General features: G+C 48.9%; 1 protein-coding gene across 1 annotated transcript in view; it reads right to left on the reverse strand.

Annotated features, from left to right (window-relative positions):
* Positions 1–22,742, reverse strand: part of ABCC4 (ATP binding cassette subfamily C member 4) — a 212,172-nt gene that overhangs the window by 170,611 nt on the left and 18,819 nt on the right. Inside the window, exons 2-4 of the mRNA XM_037132441.2 lie at positions 11,429–11,539; positions 10,908–11,028; positions 762–986 (exon numbers count right to left, since the gene is read on the reverse strand). Of these exons, the coding sequence (XP_036988336.2) occupies positions 762–986; positions 10,908–11,028; positions 11,429–11,539 (457 nt within the window). The remainder of the gene's footprint in view (positions 1–761; positions 987–10,907; positions 11,029–11,428; positions 11,540–22,742) is intronic.

Here is a 22,742-nt window from a genome sequence, read left to right on the forward strand (position 1 = left end):
CATCAAATTGGGTCTTAATCACTACATCTGCTGGCCTGCAAAATGAAGGGAAATACCGTATATAATAAGCAACATAAAAGAAGTCATTGTTTCTCTCCAAAATTACCAAAACAATACAAACTTTAAAATTTTATCCCAAACATCCATTTTTTTCTTTAATACTATTAAAAGCAGCCATAACTCTAGAATACAGAGAGTGAGTCTATATTTGGCTTTCATTTATATTTTTCTTGAGTTTACAAAATTATATTGAACACAATTAAATGGTTCATTTTTTAAAATATGACCCTTCCCTTTTTCAAATATTCGATACATCTTTTGTCCTAGATTTCATTTTATAGATCCAGCTTCACTGATGGTCATTTTTTAATACAACTTTGACATAAATGAAAGTTTTAATGAACAACATATAAAAGTTCCATAAATATGCCCATGAGATTTAGGCATGAAAACAGTGAAAATTTTTCATGCCTAAATCAACCTGATACTTTTTTTAAATTAGATTCCACTACAAATTTAGTATTTTGCAACAGCTATGGCCAAATGCTATCAAAGACAGTCCTGAGTTGATCTCTGTAGGAAACATCATATATTAGAAAAGTTTGCCTTAAAAAAAAAAAAAAAGCCTGATGCAAATAGTAAGCTCCTCCAAGTAAGGTTTAAATGGTTCTATTTACAAAATGTCTTGGTGAGGCAGAACTTCCCCAAATGCCTCTGATGCCGAAGGTGAGGTGCACGTGTCCATACCAAATGACACTTACCTTCCGGTAAATCATGTGGCACATGGCAACTCTTAGCCTCATGCCCGCACACTGAACGTGATAAAAGTACAGGTGATGCAGCAAGGCCAGAATGAGCGTGCAGAACACCAGCATGGCGGCGTACATGTAGGCTTTTTGCAGGGCCACAGAATCGGTGGGGTCGTAGTTTTCAAAATAATTAATAATCTTCCCCAAAAATATGGGCTGGACTAGTCTGATGCTTTCCTAAAAGGAAAAGAGGGGGGACCCTTAATTAGAAACACAAGCCATACTAGTTTTTCTTAAGGCAGCTCTACTCTTATTATTAGCATATAAAAAAGGCTACACCTATCACTAATCCGAAAGAAAATGATTTCCTTCTTTATGACAAGCAGATAGCAGTCCTGACCTTCAGCCAAAATTAGAAGTTCAAAGACAATAAAGCACTGGTACACTGTAGATGCTCAATACATATTAAAACTGGTACTTTAGAATGCATTGGCAAAATGCCACCTGAGCCGTGGCCTAAGATGAATAACGGAAAAAGTGACTGAAGAAGGATAAAGAATTTGGGGACGTATGGACAGCCTGCTTCCTCCGTCCTCGTGATGTCCGGGCCCAAAGGGAAACCAAGGCTGGTTCATTTACCAGAGACCCACTCGTTCCCCACTTCTGCTTCGAGAGCCTTCACCAACTGAGATACTGGCACACACACAGCTCACAAGAGAGAACCCTCCAAGCTTTCCCAACCCAAATGCAACATGTTGGTAAATCAAGAGAAGGAAGTCCAGCTTCTGATGGAAGATTAAAAAGAAAGTTTTATTCAAGGCAACCAAGCTTGGGAGGTTCCCAGGCTCTCAGCCCTGGGGGTTGTCACTTTCATACCCCTCCAGCCTCTAGAAGTGGGGATGTGTCCAAACCTCTGGTCTCTGGAGTCAAAAATTAAACATGGTGAAAGCCAAACTAAAAAACAATGTCATCCATGGTTCAGCCATGCTTTACAGGTGCTCGTTCTGAAAAATATTAACAGTCATCTACTTCCCCAAGGCAAAAATTAAAATCCTACCCCAATGAGTTGGCCGTCATTGGGCTTACTTCCTGTATCAGACTGAGGGAAAGGACTTTTCTTCCCCAAGACAAAAGGCAGAGAAACAGCACCACCTGCCCCTCCCTGACAAACGGCCGCTCCATCCCACACACTACGAATTCTTCCTCCTTTGTAAAGTATACTTCTCCCCATCAAAGAAAACCAAACAGTACAAAGCCAAGCCACCAAAAGTAGACGCAGAGGCCCTCCACATCATCTCCCCCACAGACTTCTCCAAAGACAAAATGCCCAAAGTTTGGAAATCGTTCAAGAACTTGACTTGGAAACAAGCACTGTCCTTTAAGCAGTCCCTCAACTGACAGGTGTGCCTACCTGTCCACAGTGAGGAACTCACGCACAAAAGGGAGGGAGAGTCAGAAAACTAAACATGGAACAAAACTAACCCGCATTCTCTTCTGCAACCACGGGTAGTGCCCGATCAGGATATTGACAGCAAGAGGTCCCCATCCCCAAATCGGACATGACACAGATCCCCAACCCCACTGTCCTGCGTGGCCACATGCGAACACCTGCTCATGGGCTTCCCCTTCCGAGTGCCCACAGCAGTTTTCATCTACTTTATACAGGGAAGGAACATTGTTTAGCTGAAGAATTATGAGTAAGATAATGAAACCTCAGGAACACACAGACTCACTGTTACACATCCAGCATGCCCTTCCATTCACCCCAAGAGGCACTAATAATAATTTACAGAAGAGCCCTCATGCAGCAGATCATAAAACCGACTTTAATAAGAGTTTACTGAGGCAAAAAGCCAGAGGCTTACAAAAGAAAGGAATGTCCAAGTGTACACACAGGCAGCCCCAACCCAGGGCCAGCCAAGGGCAGCCCAGATCAGCCGCACCAGAGCCTGTGGCTGCCCAGCAGAGGCCCAGAGGTGACACCGCCCATCCCAAGCTTTCGGAGAACTTACAACTGTCTCTGGGGTCAGTGTCACCTGTTACTCAGCTCCCTTTTGCACCTGACGTGGGTACAATGACCAGAGAATGTTGTGAATGTTGTCACCCATTAGAGAGAATACTGACAAAGGCAACAAACCCCACAAAATAAAGGGGGTCATTACCACCTAGGCCTCCTGACTCTTCTACTGAGATGGTCTTTAACCATCTGGCCAGGCAAATAAGCTCATTAATGAGTAATGCCTGGTCACGGCTCCCACCTCCCCACACATCTGTCCACTCTTGATCTCAAGCCTCAACAAGTAAGAAACAGGACAACTGGGAACACAGGCATTATAAAACTTGAAAGTAACCAAATTAAAACCTTCTGGATGACTATAGCTACCACTGCTGTACGATATGTAGGCAAGCTAAGAGAGTAATTCCTAAGAGTTCTCATTGCAGGTAGAAACAATTTTCCCTTTTTTCTTTGTTTTTATTGTATCTATATTGTTTGCAATAATCATTTAATTATTTCTCAATAAAATCGGGGGGGGATTATTTTTTAACTTTCTGGATAGCAGACATGAGGTCAGAAGTTACTCATGCAATCCTTTCATATTTGAAACTAATCCCTGACCTAGTTAAGATTCTTCCCACAAACCAACGGGAATGCAGTCTTTATTCCTTCACAAGAATGCTCAACTGTGAAACCATGAAGGCATTTTTAAAAGGACCCAATATGAGCCCTGCCTGGTGTGGCTCAGTGGATTCAGCATCAGCCTGTGAACCCAACAGTTGCCGGTTCGATTCCCAGTCAGGGCACACGCGTGGGTTGCAGGCCAGGTCCCCAGGTAGGGGCATGAGAGAGGCAACCTGCTGCTGTTTCTCTCATACATCGTGTTTCTCTCTCACTGCCTCCCTCCTTTCTCCTCTAAAAATAAATAAATAAAAATTTTATAAAGTCTATTAAAAAATAAAAATAAACTCTTCAGCTCATTTGACTTTGGAACCAAGAAAACATTTCATGGAATTATAGAACAATTACATTTTTAAAAAGCAGTTCCTAAAATTTCAGAGTGAAATGAAGCAAATGTACCTAAATATAAACCCACCCAGTTGTGTGGGTGGGTTTTGTGTGGCATAACCACACAAAAAAGAATGACTACAAGTAGTTTTCAATAAAATAATCTAAGAATACATTCTCAGTATTTTCAGTATAAATGTGATATACAAGGCAATATGAACTGCAAGAAAAATCTTAAATTTTTTTCAGAAGTCCCATTATGGGTGACAGTGTTGATAGTGTAAGATAAAAGAAAGGAATAATTATGTTTTCATTGAGAACTGGGATTAGGCACAAGAGAAAGAAGAATAGATGATGGGAGAAAAGAGATACAAATATAAGAGAGAAAAACATAAAGAGTAACGAGATTAAGTAAAAACACTAATGTCCTCAATATGGTTTGCGCTGTAAATACCCAAAGCACTCATGGTTATGCTTACATTTTAAAAGTGTATTCTAGCTTGGTCCAATCAAAGTAGAGAATCAGTAAGCAACCTAGCAGCCATGAGCACCTCTAGTACCCGAACTATAGTCTCTACACACCATTTCCCACTAAAAGGAACCAGGGCTACCTGGAGAAATGGCTGAATCCAGGGTAGGACAAAACCTATACAAGAAGAGCCAGAAACATCTCTTCACTCCAGAGAGCAAGGAAACGAGCAAAGATTATCAGAGTATGTGTGAGAGACTTAGGACTCCCACTGGCCAAAGATGACTAAAATTGGGCATTAGAGAAATCTGGCATCCAGAAGGTTTGGAATGGACTGAAGCACTTGAGAAATGCTGAAATCCATTAGCTTACACTGATACTCATTAAAAAAAAAAAAAAAAAGCAGCATTACGAAAATCAAAATTAAACACCCCCCACAAAATCAAATAATCCACACACACACACACACCCCACACACACACACACACAAATATAACCAGAACTCCTGCGACTTGTCCTTCTGATCTAACCACCAACTTAAGTGCCAGAGGGCACGTGGTTGGAGTGGTGGATAAGGGGTAAGTGGTGGATAAGGGAGTCGATGGTATAAATCCAGACCTTGGGAATTTCTACAAGACAAACCATCTGGTTCCTTCAATTCAGCTAGAGAGATGACAGATCCATAAGCACACAAAAACATCCATCTAGACATACATACATAGAGATACACAGCAGAGAGGGAAAGAGAGAAGGGAGATTTAATTGATGTATAACCTACATCAATCAAACGTACCTTATTTAGATATGCCTTCAAATGACAAGGAGAAAAGAAAAAAAAGACAAAGAAATGTGAATACTGTCTGGATAGTAATGCAGCAAGACTGGTCCTGAGTTCATTGTACTGAAGCCGGCTTAGGGTTACATAAGGGCTTGATCAACCTGCAGGGGAGGAAGGAATCCCCCCCCCACACTTCTGAGTTCTTGGATGAGACCCCCCTACAATAAAAGACAGGATCATGAGAGAAAAGCAAACAGAAGCTTATAAATATGCATACCTCCCATACACACAGGAGATGCCCTGAAAAACTGAGTAATGCTGAGCTACCACCTTAAACAGTATCTTCAGCTAAAGACAGAAGAAGGAACAGAAGTTACAAGGGGTTAACAGGAGCAGCAAGGTGAGCAAGGGTGCAGCTGGGTTTGCTGTGCAGATTTAAGCCTCTTAAAGCCAGAGTCAGACAAAGAGGGAGCCATGACGGAACAGTGATTTCCTTTATTAAAATGTCAGTGGCCCTTACAGAAGAGTCACCCCAACTGTTTCCAGAGCTTCTCCCATGTCTGCTCTTTCTCAAAAAGTATCTGCTCAAATGGCATTTTTGCCAAAGGGGCGTATCCTGGGGTGACCTGTTCTGCTACCTGTCCATCCTATTCTATTTCCGTATTTTTGAAATGTTCATAAAAACTTAAAAGAAAAAAAACACACTGCATGACGCAGCTGACAAAGGAGCACCCAGCTGCTGTCAGAAAAACACCCCCTCTGGTGGCTGCCTGGCCCCGGGGTGCAGCCGTGGCAGGACAGAAAGTGTCCAGGGCGCTGTCCCAGGAATCAGAACGCTTTGCTTCAGGAACCAGATGGACCACTTGTGAGTCACAGAACCCTAAGCCTATCCCCTGCCCTCCATGCTCTTACCTGTGGAAATACCTGCCCTGTCTACCTGGGGGGAATCCTGGGACAACCACGTGAGCCAAGAGAAAAAAATTTCTTCGGAAAGTGGTGGGAGCTGGTTTCAGGAAGGGCTCGGAGGGCGGTGCACAGGCGACCATGGCCAGATGAGAAACCTAACGGAAGCCCCTCCCGAAGGCCAACGTGTCTATTCCGAACAGTCACTGGAAGTTTCACTGCTACGCAGACTTTTTATTTTAACCACTATGAATGCAATCCTGTAAAGAGGACTCACTTCCCCGGCTTCTAAAGGAAAAATGGGCTGAGAAGCATCCCTGTTGTTGATGATGCGGGGCCATCACTACGGACACCGCCACGTGGATGCTGTGCTCCTAGGACCAGCCGGGTGTGCGGAGCGGGGGGGGGGGCTCTGCAGGTCTCCTGTGAGCTTTTCCCTCCTTCTCTCCTTAGTTCTGTAGCCCCCACAGCCCCCATGGTTGCTCCTGGCCCACAGCTCCTTCGGCAGCCACTCCTTGGCCTTCTGGGTTAAGCAGAGGTGAGGGACACTTGGAAGAAAGAGTTGGGAAAGCCACACAAAGGCCCAGAGAGCTCTCAAGAATCAGCTCCAAGACGAGGCACTAATTCTGCTCAGAGAGCTTTGTTCAACCTGTTGTCCTCTGCCCAGGCTCTGAGTTCCAGCACCAAGACTGACACAAACGTCAGACTTCCTACGGCCTCCACCTGGGCCAAAGACAGTCCGCAACGGGGGTCCCAGACAAAGGCGAGTCACTGGGCAAGGCCAGCAGGTGCCTGGGCCCATTTCTAAGGGTCAGTGGAATTGTCCACACCTCCCCTCCCAGGAGAAGGGGACTGGAGAACCCGCAGAGGCTCTTTGAGGCCACCCCACTGACATATCAGTGGGCGGAGACCTCCCCTCTCAAAGAAACAGCCCCGGGACTGGGGAGGTGGCCTCTGCCCTCCTTTGGCCCTAGAAAAGGCCTCCTCCTCTCTACCCTGAAGGCTCTGGGTGGGCAGGCTGGCTCCCTTCCCAGTGCAGTCCCCACAGAGGTGTAACAGGGGCCAGGTGTGCCGGGAGCTCACTGGCCGTTCCCTGCTGACTAGCGTCACCCTGGAAGAACACCAAGGTCACCACTAGCCAGTGCCTGCAGCTCCAGCATCACGATCATTCTGCAATTCTCACAGGACAGGTCTGCTCTGCTTTGAAACCCCAATCTGAAAAGCCTTGCCCGGGACTGGCATCACCCAGCCCCTACCCACCAGCGCTGCCGCTGTGCACAGAGAAGGCCCTGCCCACGCTTTGGGTGGTAATAGTGTACTGCTTGTAAATCGTGGATAATCTGCCTGCCTTGCGCTTTCTAGAAAATCCCAGGCTGAGTTCAGATCTCCCACTACCTAAAACACAAAGACCAGCCAGCAGCATAGGTACAAGACCACACAACGGGAAACTGCTCCCAGAAGTCAACCATTAAACTAACATTCATTCATCTAACTCGGCAACTAGGTTTCATCACTGAAAACCCAAAACGGCCCTTGAAACTATAGTTTCACCCTAAGAAGTAATTTCTCTGTAACGTCTCCAAAACACCAGTGTGGCAGCAGGCCAGTCTAAGAAAACAAGAATATTTGCTGTGTTGGATTTCAGGCTTCGTTTGGCTGCCAGGAAAAAAAAAAAAGAAAATTCGAGGTTTACTTCTAGTTCATCTCTAATGACTCTTAGTGATCCCTGAACGTCACTGTATCAGAAGTGTCCTACCAGTTACCTCAAACACACAAAATCAGAATGAACATCATTTGCCTATCACCACGCTCATCTAGGGACTCTGGACAACTGTCTACTTTAAACCGTAATCACCAAGGTACTGGCCTGAACACAGACAGCAAGAACAAGCAGGCACCCTCTTAAGAGAAAGTCCAGCACCTTCACGTCTGATTTACCTGCTGCCAGCACCGCCTGGTTCCGCCCAGCTGTCACCATTAGCACCCCAGGCCTGGTGTGTCCACCCATTATGAGGAAGTGTGGTCAGACTCTGGGACAGACACACCTGCCCCCCACACAAGTGACTGAGCCGGGGTCCTCATCCTTGTTGAGCACCCACACATCCACTCCCAGGGTCCCCAGGATGCAAGCTCAGCAGGGAACCAGGTCTTCTTGCTCAGGGGCAACACAGCAAACTCAAACTGAGTCCCACCCAAGACCATGACCTCCTGTTGGTCCATCTCAGGGGGCCGACCTGGAACAGAGCCCAGAGAGTGTGAACAGATGTCTGTGAACTTCACTTGCCTGGGCAGCCACAGCTGCACCCACGTGGGGGTGGTAGTGACAGGAAGGTGGCTTCTACAAAGCCTTTGGTCCATGACACTGCTGCTAGCTTCCACACCGGAGCCACCTCCAGCACCCAGGGGACGTGGCCACCTGGACTCGACCCCCATTTACAATCTGCCATTTCACTTCCTGCTCCAAGGGTGCTGAGCATCTTCCCTATGACAGCCAGGCCAAGTCCAAGGTGCGTTCATTCGCCCGAGCCTCTGAAGGCACTGAACGAGCTCTCAGCCCCGGGCGTGGCCAGGCTCTGTCTTTGAGGCCTGGTATTCCGCTGGGCACAACATGGAAGTTGGTGGCACTACCCGTCCACTTTTCTAAAATGGGGTTACAGTCATCCTTTCCACCTCGTCGGAGCCGGCCAAAGGAATAAATGTCACAGGACATGTCAAGTGCTCAGAGCAGTTTCTGATGCACGTTTTTCAAGCACTTCTTGTTATTACTATACTAACAATGCTGCTGCCACTGCCGCTCGCCACCAAGCAAGCCCCTGCCAAAACTGTGGCAGGTACGACCATTCCCCGCAGCGCGAACCGCTGCTGCTGCTCTTCTTACTACTGAGGAGGACCCGTACTACTACTGTGAAGAGGAGCTCCCACGGTGGCCGGGCACTCCACCCCCCAGTCTCGTGCCACGACTACCCATCATCCTAAAAGAGGAGCCAGGCTGGCTCTCTATCAGCTGCACTCAGTGCCCCAACCCTGGTGCCAGGGGTCTCCCAACAGTGAGGTCTTACCAGGGGCAATAAGCCCCGCACCCCTGCGGGGCTGATCCTCTCTCAGGAGGGACCCTGGCTGCTGCAGCTCCGCCTCCATGACTACTTCTCCTGAATTCTGCCCAATAAACGCCAGAAGTTCACGGTGAGCTGGGATCTGGTCACCATGTGGGGCCGAGAGACCCAAGGAGCCGACAGCCCATGACAGTGAGGAAGTCCAGAAGCTCAGTCCAAACCCAGTGACATGGGCTGCCTTTTGGGTTCTACCTGTCCTGGTAGCAACAAGACACAAGAGCACAGATCTGCAGAGGGACGCTGCTCCATGATACGATCCCCACGAACTCCAAGGCCACATGCCCCACTGACCCCCCAGACACGGTGCAGGCTGCAGGCCCATGCCCGAGGCCCCGAGCATCCTGGCAAGCAGAGTTCCTGAGGGGTGTGCTGTGAAGTCTGCAGTGACATTTGCTCAGGAAATGCTGCATGCATGGGCCACAACGACACGGGCTCACCACCCTGCTCATTTCAAACTGATGTATCTGTGCAAGGCCAAAGCCAGGCTAGACATCGTGAGGGGTTCCCGCACCCTCCAACACCCCTGGGTCTCCCCACTGGTTTGCGCCTCCACCCTGCCCTTCACGGGGCCCAGGCAGCATTCCAGCAGCGGCGGCGCCTTCTCAAAGCAGGCACTTTGCCCTGCGTACCTGCCTCCACCCTCTGGTGCACGAGCCAACCTGCCTCTGTCATCAGGAATGCCAAGCTCCCAGGGCCACACAGGCACCTGTGAACTGGCAGATCCTCTGGTTTTCTCCCATCGTGTAGAGCAGAGTCCCCCTACCTAGTGACCCACTGGCCACTGGGCCCTTCACCACGATGAGTCTGTTAAACCAGAGCTACGCCTCCCACATCCAAATCGTCTGGCCCATGCATCTCCTGTGACAGCTCACCACCCTTCTGCAGCTACAGCAACTATTTCATAGCAACTACAATGTCTCTCTCCACTAACCTCATGCCCACGCAGGGCCACCGATGTCCCTAGGGCAGTACTAAGGTGCCACAGAGCATGAGCCAGGCAGGCAGAGTGTCAGCACGCCTACCCAGAACAGGCAGGCTTGCTTTCTGGCACTGAGCCCGCAGGCAGAGCAGTGTCTTCCTAGAGGATCTTCACCGAGGCCCTTCATGGGAATGGAGGCCACCGAGCACACGGCTTTCTGCCTTGGGACCTCCACTACACGTCCCCTTTCTACACTCAACAATGGCTCCTGAGACCCCGCCTTCCAATCAGCAGTCCAGCCCAACCACCAGGAACAAGGAACCAGAATGGGGGGCACACATTCTCCAGAATCCACAGGGGAGCCAGAGCACCTCCAAATAATGGCCTCCGGCTCCCAGTGCCCGACCCCCTCCACTGCTGGGAGCTCCAGCTGCCTCCGCCTCTGGCACAGGACCCCCGGGTGCTGCTTCCCTGGAACAGGAGAGGTGACAACACCTGCTTGGAAGAACATTTATCAGATACAGCCTGGTCAAGTGAACGATTACTTGTTGGGCATCTGTGAACGTCTTCTGTTATTCTGGACGCTGGTCCAAGTTTACCGCCTCCAAGCCACAGGGCACATGTTCCTTGGGGGTAGAAAATCTGCCCTTGGTCAAGGATCACTTGGCAGTGACGATATTTATGGAGCACCAACAATGTCCTGATGTAGTAAAAATGTGCAATACTGTGCTTTCACAACTCTCTATGCTAATGAGTTAAAAACCAGTAACCGCCCTGAAGTCCAGTCACTTAGGCATTTGCCCAGTCTAACGATGACCATGACCACTGAGCGACACCACGTTTCCTGGACACGTTTTAACCGCAGGCCTGACCTTGCCTCTCCCCTCCATAGTCCCACCCGTCTAAATACCACCCCCCACACACACACACACACACACGAAAAAGCAATTCATTCTGGGTGAAAACTTTTACCTCAACAAATGTAAAAAGTCCCAAAATTAAATAGGACTTCCAGTAACACTTGATGATTGCTTTTGTTAAAGAAGCCTTCTGTGCGTCATTCCCGGCTCTCGAAAGTTCTTTGTCCCAGTACCTGCGGATGAGAAACAAAGCATGATGACAACCAGCACCCCTGACACAAGGCAAACGGGGGCAGGGAGCAGAGGGGAAGGGACGTGTCCGCCACAGGGTGCTTCGTGACCATCCTGACAATGCAGGCTGGCTGTCTGCAGGGCTCCTGCAAGATGCGCGGGGCAGCCCAAGAAGGCAGGCAGAAGGGCAGACAACTCCCTCCCGGGCTGGGCTGGGCTGGGCTGGGCTGGGCTGGGCTGGGCTGGGCCCCTAGCGAGGGCCCGCCACGAAAGGGGAGCGTGCCCCACTGGGGGAAGCAGGCTCTAGCTCTTCCTAAGGCAGGCAGCACCGGCTGCACACCGCTGGCCACACACCTAAGAGGTTCTCCTGCCTGCCCCTCCTCTGTCCTGCCCGCGGCCTACCTTTGTAACTGTTCCCCAAGATGCTTTGAGCGGTCCTCCGGAAGCACTGAATACATATCATCTTCTTCTAATCTCCGTTTGTGTCCGATTTTAAACAGGGGGTTCAGCCAACTGTCGAAAATGAAGAGAAAAGGAATGACATCCATCCAAACACACACATGTCTGATCAGAATCCTACTTCGTGGATTTGGGTTTTTTTCAGAGTTTACATCTTAAATATACCGACATGGGGGAGGGTTGGAATCGGATACTTTGGACATGTGCGCACACACCCGCAGAGCCCCTAGCCCTGCCTGTCTTCCCAGAGAGCCCAGAAACGAGGGCATACCCTCCAATGTCAAGGAATACTTGGCACCTGGAACACGGTTTTTTTAAAGATTTTATTTATTTCTTTTCAGAGAGAGGGGAAGAGAGGGGAAAAGAGAGGAGGAGAAATATCAATGTGCTCCCCCCCCACTGGGGACCTGGCCCACAACCCAGGCAAGTGACCTGACTGGGAATTGAACTGGCGACCCTTTGTTTCACAGGCCAGTGCTCAATCCACTGAGCCACACCAGCCAGGGATCAGATTGCAGTTTTTTAACACCCTTCCTCCCACAAAAGAACCAGCAAGGAACACTTTGAGGAAATAACTAACTCCAAGGCTAGGACAGTGTCAGGCAAGCGTCTGACAATTATTAGCTTTTTTTAACTGCAATATGAGTGCCTGACGTTAAGCTTTGGATTGCTGAAGCACCCACTTCAAAGACATCGAATTCAAACACATGGCCAGCTACGGGACTAGATAAAAAGCCAGGCCACCCACCCATGAAGGTCCCTTTTTTCTCTCCCAGAAAACTCTGCTTGACCTAGATAACTAACCATTTATTTGGTTGACCACTTGCTTTATCCTTTCTGCACTTTCACTCCCATTCCTGTGGTTCGAATTAATCAATACAGAATAAACCCATGAAACCCTAGGCACACCGCCCTCAACTCCAATACAGGTAGATCCCCACGGTCTTGCTCGAACTCACTCTCTCTCTCACTCTTGTTTGCTAGCTCTCGTCCCCACCCCCTGCCACCTCAGGACCTTGCATGTGACCCCAGACATGCCCTGTACCCTCCAGGACCTGTGAGTCAACACCTTGTCTTTCTTTTTTCAGAGTCCCCTGGTGATCACTGTTGAGGTGTGGCTGGAAGCTTAAGAACCACCAGGGCTGGTCCAGCCACAACACTGGTTCCCGGGGGGAGCGTCCACGAGGACTCCCCTCCAGCAGAGGCCCAGGTGAGCAGTGCCCCAAGCAGCCCGGGCAACAGCACCACTGCCGGGGATGAGACCGACACGAAACAGGCAGAGAAAGTCCGAGACAGGCCCGAAACGTCTTACGCCATAAAATAAGGAAGCACTCAGAGAATCATGAGGATGTGTAGGACGGACAGGGGAACAGGCTGAAGGGCTCTTGGGAAACAAATCCAGGGTACACGGAGCATCAGAGTAAATAAACGGCAATGAGTCATAACCGATTAGATAACAAGAGTCCATGCCCGAATCCTTACTTCTATGTAAACAGGGGAGAAGGGAAAGCTCTCAGACTCTCAAATGCACGTAAACATATTGAAGGAACCATGGAGTTAGGAATGATCAATGGCAGTCAAAATCAGCCAGCGCAACTTTGCAGGGGAAGAAAATACTCACATGATCTCAAATCATATCACTACGGATTACTTTTTAATTAGGAAAAGACAATAACTTTACAGAGGACCCTCGAGAAAAACCCTATTCACCTAAGTTGACATTATCCTCATGCATTATTTAAAAGATAATAATTAACATGCAGAGGAGCCTGAGAATTAACATTTAATGTCACTGCTCTTGCCAGGATAAGGAAACCTCTGAAGCCAGACGACAACCCGTGAAAGCATCTCTCTGTCTCACTTACTCTACCTCCCCAGAACAGCAGGGGGAATCTGCTGAATAAAATGGACATCCGTGAATCATTCAGGAAGCAGAGAGGGCAACTGAGCTCCAGGCTGTGCAGCTCTTGCCACCTAGCACCTTGAAGAAGCCCAGGACCAGGGATCAGAAGGCTGGATACCAGTACCCACAATGGTGCTGAGGACCCAGGAGGACCCAGGGCCTCAACCACCCCCCTACCCCCCCTTCACTTCTACAAGGTCCAGACTGCACCTCCATGACCTTCTGCCAGTCACTTGACATCTCTAGGTCTCGGACTCCTCCCAAAGCACAAGTATAAATCTGTAGGCTTTAACCCCGCACTGGGCCATTCATTCCACAGTTGTTTCCTGCAGAACAGGCCTGGGCAGCTGGCGCTGGAATTTACCCAACGACGGCCGGCCCTGAAAGGCCCTCGTGAAAACTCTGCTTGCACAGGAAAAGATGCTCAAGGTCACTAATCATTAAGGGTGTGAAGATCAAAACCACAATGAGATTACTCCCTCACACATGCCCCACATGCTGTGGCCCATGGGGACACTGTCCATGAAGCCCCTGGATTAGGCCACCCTCGGCTCCTTGCTCTTAGCAGGGGCTGGGCTGGCCCTGGGGACCCGCCTTCCCGGCAGCCTAGGGATGCCTTACCATTTCCCTTGGCTCCATTTTCCAGCACCGTGCCACTCCCGGCTGTAAACAACCCTGGCACCCCCACGGGCCACGCAGCCCATTCCTCACTGCTGCATCCAGAAAATTCTCTGTCACTGCCTATCATTCTTTGGCAACCCAGGGGCTGGATCAGGCTTCCCCTCCTCCCCAACCCCCAGCATCACAGTGAGTGACTTGCACACCCATACAAAGGGCACCCCAAACCCCAGCTGCTCACTCTCTTGTTCTTATCTCTTCTGGGACCTCTTCATCTGCTGCGCATACGAAGTCTGGGCTCTCTGACCCCCACCAATGCCCAATGACTATGACCCGGCACCTGCCATCCTCACACTTGCAGGGCCAGTCTGGCCCCTGCAGGCCACTGAGGTGGACCTCACACCAGCCCTAGGGGACACATGTCTGTCCTCTGCCATCAACACCATCTCGATGCCTCCCAAATCCAGACTCCTGTGGCTGAGTGCCTACTCTTCATCTCCTTGTTGCCAATGGGATTTAAGGTCCCCACTGAAACTGCTCTTCCCCTTCTCCATAAACGTCCACCCCTTGGAGCCCACAGCCAAAACCAGAAACCTGGCAGTCATTCAGGGTGCCTCCCTGCCCCTCACCCTGCAAGCTGCCACCTCCAAAATGCAGCATGACCACACCTGCTTCCCTAAGTCTCTGCCTTCCCCAACCGGGCCCAAGACACCATCAGTTCTTGGTGTGGCCACAGCCGACTACCTGACCTGCCTGCTTCCACTCCTTGGTTTCCTTCCCACCTTTATCCAGAAGAGCCGAAATGATTTCTTAAAATGACAAGACCATGCTGTCATCATGCAGCAGAAGACCTCGGAGATTCCTGGTAGGGTGTCACGTGTGTCCAGGTCCCCCCTAACTCGCCACCCCATGCCCTGCCCCTCCTTCCGGCCACACTGGCCTGTGGTGGCCCCAAGCTCCTGTCCGCTCCTCCCTTTCTAGGAACAAGTCCTCTGGCCTGTCTCCTCCCGCAACTGCACTGGCTCTGCTTCGGGTCTCAATCCAATTGTCACGGCCTGGATGGTCTCATCTGAAAGCACCAAACAGACCCTGAGACCCTGACTTTACACCTTACTTCCCACTTGGCCCTTTCTTTCCCTATTTACTACAATCTCTTTTGTGAGAGAAAAAACCATCCCCTCTTCACTGCGTCTACCTCCCCCCCAGAATGAAAGTTCCATGAAGACAGGACCGGTCTTTCTGGGCTGTTCGCTGGACCTGGTACATGGCACTTGCCAACGACCCGCCTACTGCACTCCAAACACAGCTAGACAAGAAATGAAGGGCTCTCTCCCGGTCGAGGACACTCAGGCACACAGCCCTCTCTGCCTCCTGCAGGCGACGGGAATCTGCGGGTCAGTTAAGGTCAGTAAATCCTTCGACAAATGCCCTCGCCCTCCTCCAATGAGCAATTTATTATTTTAAAAGGACAATGTATTTTAAAGCACTTCTAGCTGTGGGGAAATATTACCACATTTTGCCATATACAATACGCACTTTTATGCCCGAGTGTTGGGGAAAATAAAGGTGCGCATTATACATGGGTATAATGATAACATACTGTGGGTATAATAATTCCGTGTATAATGCACACAAAACATGGGTGCGTGTTTACACGTGGGAGTGCATCATGCACAGCAAAATACGATCTGCAGTCCAGTCGCCCTGGAGACGTTGCTAGCCCTGGCCCCTGGAGGTTCCACCAGGACAGGGCACTCCAGGTCAGAGCTTCGGGGGGAACCCAAGAACCCAGACCCAGTGAGGCGCCCAAGTCCCTCCTTCCCCTGAAGCGGGATTTCTCAAGCTCAGCACAACAGGCTGCAGGCTCCCTTGGTGTGGGGGCTGTTCTGTGCAGAGCAGGTGGTACGCAGCATCCCCAAACTTCATCCCGAAGATGCCAGCACCATCTTCCAACCCAAAGCAGTGACAACCTAAAATGTCCCCAGACATTTACTTCGCCTGGAGGGCAAAATCTCCTGGATCAGAACCACTGCCTCGATCTTCTCGTCTTGCTGGAAAAGCCCCAGGACTTTACTTCACATGTTGGCCCCAGAGAGGAACCACGGGGCCCTGGCAAGCGGTCCCTTCGGCACCAAAGCAAGGACCATGGTATACACCCATCACTGTGTTCTCTGCTTCAACGGCCCTCCAGGAGCTCACGGCCCAGTGCGCAAGGGATCCAGGCAAAGCATTACAACATGTGGCAAGTGGGGTTGTGAGCTATGCTCGGGATCTGCTCCTTGGCTTTCTTGAGGTCTCTGTCAGGATACAGGATCAATACTCTAGCTCACCAATGACCCATCTACTGTACGGCAAGGGTTCTCTAAGTGTGGTCCCGGACCAGCCACATCAGCATCCCCTACCTTATCAGCAATGCAAATTCTCAGGCCCCACCCAGCCTGCGCATCAGAACCTCTGGGACTGGGGCCCTACCGTCTGCTTCTCACCCAGTCACCCAGGGGATGCTGGTGCAGGCTCAGTGTGAGGACCTGCCACGTGCAGAGTGTGCTTTTCAGGCCCCACCTGGTATTTACACCAACAGCTCCAACCCTGGCTAAACATCAAATCCCAACCTCGGCTCAGGGAGGCTTGAAGACCGACAGGGACCTGGAGCCCCATCCCAAAGGGCTAGGTCATAGCAAGGCAAGATGAAAGCCCGGCTGGTGGCCTTTTGGGCTCCCACCTGCAGCCGCAGCCAGTTCCAGTCATTGGCCAGGTCTGAGGTCTGTCTGTGTACTGATGAGAGGAAAACCTGTGCAGCTGCCTGGGCTTGGCAGGGCCCGGGGGGTGGGGCAGTGGTTTTGGGGAAAAACAGAAGCTTGAGAAAAGTCTAGGGGAATTTTTGAGCATATGCTGAGGGGACCAGAGAGGAAGAGGGAAAAGCTTTCAACCAAAACAGGACCAACATGTCACCTGGAGACAGCAAGTCCAGAATTGCCCAAGGTTTGATGTGGTAATGGGGTAACCAAAATGTCTTCTTTTCTAAACTTAGGAATTTGGGCTTTATCTGGAAGGTGAAGGGGAAAGAGTGCAAGTTTTTAAGCCACATTGTACATGGCAAACTATGGAAGGCAAAGAAACCAGTTAAAAACCGAACCAGGAAGAAACCCGTAAGGAAGCGTGACCAGAACAGTTAGCCACAGTCCTTTGCACATGTAAACTGGATCCGATCCCCTCTCCCGGACTCACCACCTGTTAGTCACAGGGACCTCACTCCCTGTGCTGGTCCTAAGTCTGAGACGCCACCACTCTACCATAAACAGAAACCAAGTGAACCAGAAACCAGAGTTTAAAATTCAATATCCTATTACTAATTTACTCTAGGGAATCAAAACAAGAAAAAGAACACTCAACTCAAAACACCCTTTAAGAAAATATTTTTTAGATCCTATTTAACATAAACTAAACAAGCAACTCTGTATCAAATCCATTTTAAATCTCTTAAAATTAGAATAACAGGAATATATATATTAAAAACTCTATAGTTTATATACTAAATATATGGAAAATTACATTCATGAGCAAATTTGCTTACCAGCAAAATGCCCACTAAATTCATTCCCACAGATACTAGAAATGGACTAGTCATGATGGAAACAGCTGGCCAAGGAGGAGAAATAGCTAAGATCAAGTAATAAAATTTATATATAGTGTTTTAAAAATGAGAAAGTCCAACCCGGAACTCCTAAGGGCAGGCAATAAACTAATACATCAGATGGATAATAAATAGAAAAAATCAACTGCATTCCTATATCCTGATGCAGGGGGCGGGGGCGGCAGTGGCTTCGGTTGATAAATGACGGGCAGGCCTCGGAGATCCTGCAGGTCGGGTCCCCGACCGCCGCCACCAAGCCAGCTCCGGGACACGGTGAGAAGTACGCAGCCTTTTTCTGGTGCAGGGTTTCGCCTTCAATTTGGGAACCAAACACACCTGTATAGCACAACAAAGCGAAGCACAACAAAGTATGGTATGTGTATACTTAAGATGCTACTGTCAAAGAGTCAGAAAGTTTATGTTTTTTAATTTAGTAATCAATTTTAGGATGGGCAAAGCTGGCAGACACCATTCTCGCCAACTGGGAAGTGTTACCATCACCAGGAATGAGACAAGTGGACGCCGTTGCATGTGATGCACCGAACGCTTATTTCTCGGTACCCCCGCTCTGAGGAGACACCGGAGGAACCCAAACTGGAAAACACGCTGCAGAGTGATGACCGACACAGCCTTCAAAACTATCAAGGACATGAAAGGCTGTCCCGTGTGGAAGGACCCTGAAAAGATACGACAACCAAACGCAACACCTGAGCCTGGGCCTCTGATGGGCAACATGGAGACACTGGTTTCCATACAGACAGGCCTGCCTTGACCGAAATCTTGTTAGGTGGCACTTAACTGGATACAGAACATTCCATCCAACAGCAGCCGATGCCCCATCCCCTGAGGCTCACAGGGGACCTCCCCCAGGATACATCTGTTGTTGGGCCGCAGAATAAGTCTTCATAAAGCTCATCTTAAAACCAGAGCTAGCAACTTTTCCCAATCGCTCTAGTATGAGACTAGAAATCAACGACAAACACAAAAAAGAGAAAATTCACAAATATGTGGAGATTAAACTGCATGCTCCTGAACAACCAATAGTTCAAAAAAGACATTTTTTTAAAAATCAAAAAAGATCTTGAGACAAACAAAAAATGGAAACATAATTATAACATCAATGTGACACAGCAAAAGCAGTTTCAAGATAGAAGTTCATAGTGATAAACACCTACGTTGAAAGATATCAAATAAGGAATCTAACTTTACACCTCAAGGAACTACACATCAGAAAAAGAACCACCTAAGTCCCAAGTTAATAAAAGGAAGGAAATAACAGAGATCAGAGCAGAAATAAATGAAACAGAAATTTAAAAGACAATAGAAAAGATCAATAAAATTAAGATATTGTGTTTTGAAAACACAAACAAAAGAGACCAACCTTTAGTTAGACTGACCAAGAAAAAACAAGTAAAGTTAGAGGACTCAAACAAAATTACAAATTAAAAAGAAAACATTCCAACCCTCACCACAAAAATACAAAGAAACATAAAAGATCACCATGCCCACCAACTGGACAAACCAGAAGAAATGGATACATTTCTAGAAATGGAGAACCTACCAGGACTGAATCATGAAGAATCGGAAAATCTAAACAGATCAATGACTAGTAAAAATATTCCATCGGAAATCAAAAAGCTGCTAACAGACAAGTCTCGGACTAAATGGCTTCACGGACAAACTCCACCGGACATTCAAAGAACTGATACCAATTCTTCTCAAGCTCTTCCCCCAAAACAGAAGGGTAGAAAACGCCCCCAGAATCGTGCGAGTGTGCAACACACACCAGATCATCGACGCTGATTTACCAGGCACAGCCACGACAGAAAGCAGTGTGGAAATTCCTCAGAAAAGTGAAAAGCATGGCCAGTACTGGGCACGAGAAGGCAATGAAGTCACTGCCTCACAGAGATACCTGCATTCACATGTTTATTGCAGCAATAAACAAGGTAAGGACACCATGTATGTGCACACCAACAGATGGATGAAGAAAATGTGAGACACACACATACACACATGTACACACGCACCACAGAACATTACTCTGCCTTTAAAAAGAAGGAAATCTCATCATTTGGAACATGGATGAACCTGAAGGCATTATACTATGTGAAATAAGCCAGACAAATACTGCCTGGTATCAGTTATATGCAGAACTTTTTTTTTTAAGGAAAAAAACATTGTACTCATAGAAAGAGCACAAAAGTAGTTGCCGGGACTTGGCAGAGTTGGGAGAGAAGTTTGGTAAACGGGTAAACACTTTCAACTATACAGTAAGTATGGATTTCATGTATCACAGGATTATAGGGTGCCTACCCTGGATAAGACTGCATTTCATACTTGAAATCTGCTGAGACTAAAACCTAAATGTTCTTACCCTAAAAAAACAAATGGGGTAAATGTGTGAAGTGATAAATGTGCTAACAACTCCTTGGGGGAATTCCTTTTGTTAAGTATACATTTATCAAATCATCACACTGTACACTCTAAATTAATCTTACAATTCTGTCCACTGTACCTCAGTACGGCTGGGGGTTAAACACACTTGGGCTGGTAAATTCTAGGAACTTCCGCAGTGAGCATGGGCCCCGATGGTTTATGCTGACAAGGTGACTCACAGGGTCCCCTGGAGAGTTTATGCTCACAGATGACTCAGGCGGGGGCTGTCCCCCACCAGGAAAACCAATCATGTGATATCAACCCCCACTCCGTGGAGGGTGGCTATAGACCAAGATCAATCACATGGCTAATGCATCAATCAATAACACCTCCCTGAGGACACCCCAATAGAAACCCGGAACAGCAGCGCCTGGGGGGGCTGCCCTGCTGGGCGATACCTGGGCCCCGTCACACACTGATGTGTCAGGAGTGTGACGTGTCCTGACTCCAGCAGGACATGACAGAGAAGCTTCTCCCTGGGTGACTTTCCCTTTGACAGCTTCGGATCTGTATGTTTTTGCTAAAATTAAAGGGTAATTGTGTTGTGTGTTGTCTAGAGAATTATAAAACCTGAACCCCTCAATCTGTAGCCTTCTGGAGTGAGGGTAGCCTGCGGAGAACCCCGAACCTGCAGCCAGCGTCCGGAGGAGGGCACTTGCACGGGGACAGTGCCGGTGAGGCTCCCAGCAATGTAGTGGGGGGCCGGAAGTCGGTATTGGGGCACAGCAGCAGCTCAAGAGAGGACACTCATGTGTCAGGGCACCGCCTCGTTACCTTCTGCTGGCCTTGACCTCCACTCACCTACTCGCTCCCTGCTGCCTGCCTCTCTCCCCCACAGCTCCCCATCCTCATCTCGGTCGGCATACGGCTCGTCCGAGACCTGGCGCCCACCACTGTCCCTAGGAACACTACGGCCAGCACCAAAGGAAAAGGCGGGGCCTGCCTTGAAAGCTCCCTCCCCTCACCTGGTGGCCACACACTGTGACTGGAGGCTGGAGGTCTCACATTTTAATCAGCAATAAGATCACCTGAGTGGTTCCTTAAAAATCAATCCAGACCCCACCATGGGGGGTTTGATTCCACAGCTTCTCTGTCGTGTCCTGCTGGAGTCAGGACACGTCACACTCCTGACACATCAGTGTGTGACGGGGCCCAGGTATCGCCCAGCAGGTGCATTGTAGATCAGTACTCCTTGTGAACTGGGCCGGGCACCGCATGCAGAATCAGGGTTTTAGAAAAGACACAAAGGCAGGTGGTAAAGGATTAGTTGGTCGGAGCTAGAGCCAGAAGTCAGAGTGAGAAGTGAGAGCTAGAACATACCTTGGAAAATCGAGTAGAGCTCATCTCCAGGACAGGAAGTAAATAGGGGTGGTCGGTGTTCATTATCTTTAATGCATGATACGTACATTTGCACATGCTTGTCATTTTCCATCATAAAAGAGAAGGGAGGGGAGGAGGAAGACGGGGCAGAATCCACACACATGTAGGTCTCAGATGTCTGGTATCTAAATCGCACACGGGTATTTTCTCTAACAGTGACAGTCGCTCAACTACTAATATTTGTGTTATCCACCACTAGAAATAAAATTAATGGTAAATTTTTCTCTAATCAGCAATGAGTATACTTTACTTTTTTAATCTTTTAATTTTATAGTGATTAAGAAAAAACACATCGGCCCTGACCAGTGTGGCTCCGTGGGCTGGGCATCGTCCCACAAAATGAAAGGTCGCTGGTTTGATTCCCAGTCGGGGCACAAGCCTGGGCCGAGGGTTCAGTGCCTGGTTGCGGCTCGTGGGAGAGGCAACCAATGGCAAACATCAGCTCGCATTGCTGTTTCTCTCCCTCTCTTCCTGCCTTCCTTCACCTCTCTCTACAAACAAATAAATGAAATCTTTTAAAAAAAAAATTTTTTTTAAACATGGAAAAGGACTAGGGTAAGGAAAGGTAGACATAATCCTGAGTAATGAACCATACCCACAGCTTAGCCCACCTAAGCCAATCCCTGGTCCACCTGAGAGTCTGGTCCTTCCTTGTCCTTCATTCCTCGCATGTGGTGTGACTGTCACCTAACCCCCCTGAGGTCAGGGGAGGCCACGCTGAACTGGAGGCGCAAGGATGGCTGCCACTCGCAGGGAAGGCAGTACAGCTCCCCACCCCCCCGCCCCCCGCTCCCCTCTTCCCAGCCTGAGAACCTGGAAGAGGAAGGAGCCCAGCTTCCACCAGGCGGACCACAGCAGGGGTCTGGCCTAGGTCCCTGCCCACAATGCACCTGGCGATCTTGGTCAAACACAAACTCTGAGTCACTAGATTTGGGGCAGGGCCTGCGTCCGCATTGCTCCCGTGCACTAGGTCACGGCCACGTGCCTGGGCTGCAGACCACACCTGGGGTCGCAAGAGTCTAGGCAGAACCGTCCACCAAAGAGATTCTCGATTCTGATGCTTCGAGCTGGTGGTCACTGGATGTGCAGGGGCAGACACAGCAAAACAACCCAAACCTAAATCACCAGCTGGCCTTTCTCACTGGACCCCTAACAAAGTTTAACTTAGACCTATGAGTAAGTCCAGTTTGAAAGTGCAGCTAGCAAATGAAGGCAGAGACAGCTGCAGAAAGATTACTTAAGAGCGTGCAACGTGATACAAGCTGGCAGCATTCTATCAGAAA

This window comes from Artibeus jamaicensis, unplaced genomic scaffold (genome assembly GCF_021234435.1).
Source record: "Artibeus jamaicensis isolate MK-2021 breed Jamaican fruit bat unplaced genomic scaffold, CSHL_Jam_final contig_415, whole genome shotgun sequence".
NCBI lineage: Eukaryota > Metazoa > Chordata > Mammalia > Chiroptera > Phyllostomidae > Artibeus > Artibeus jamaicensis.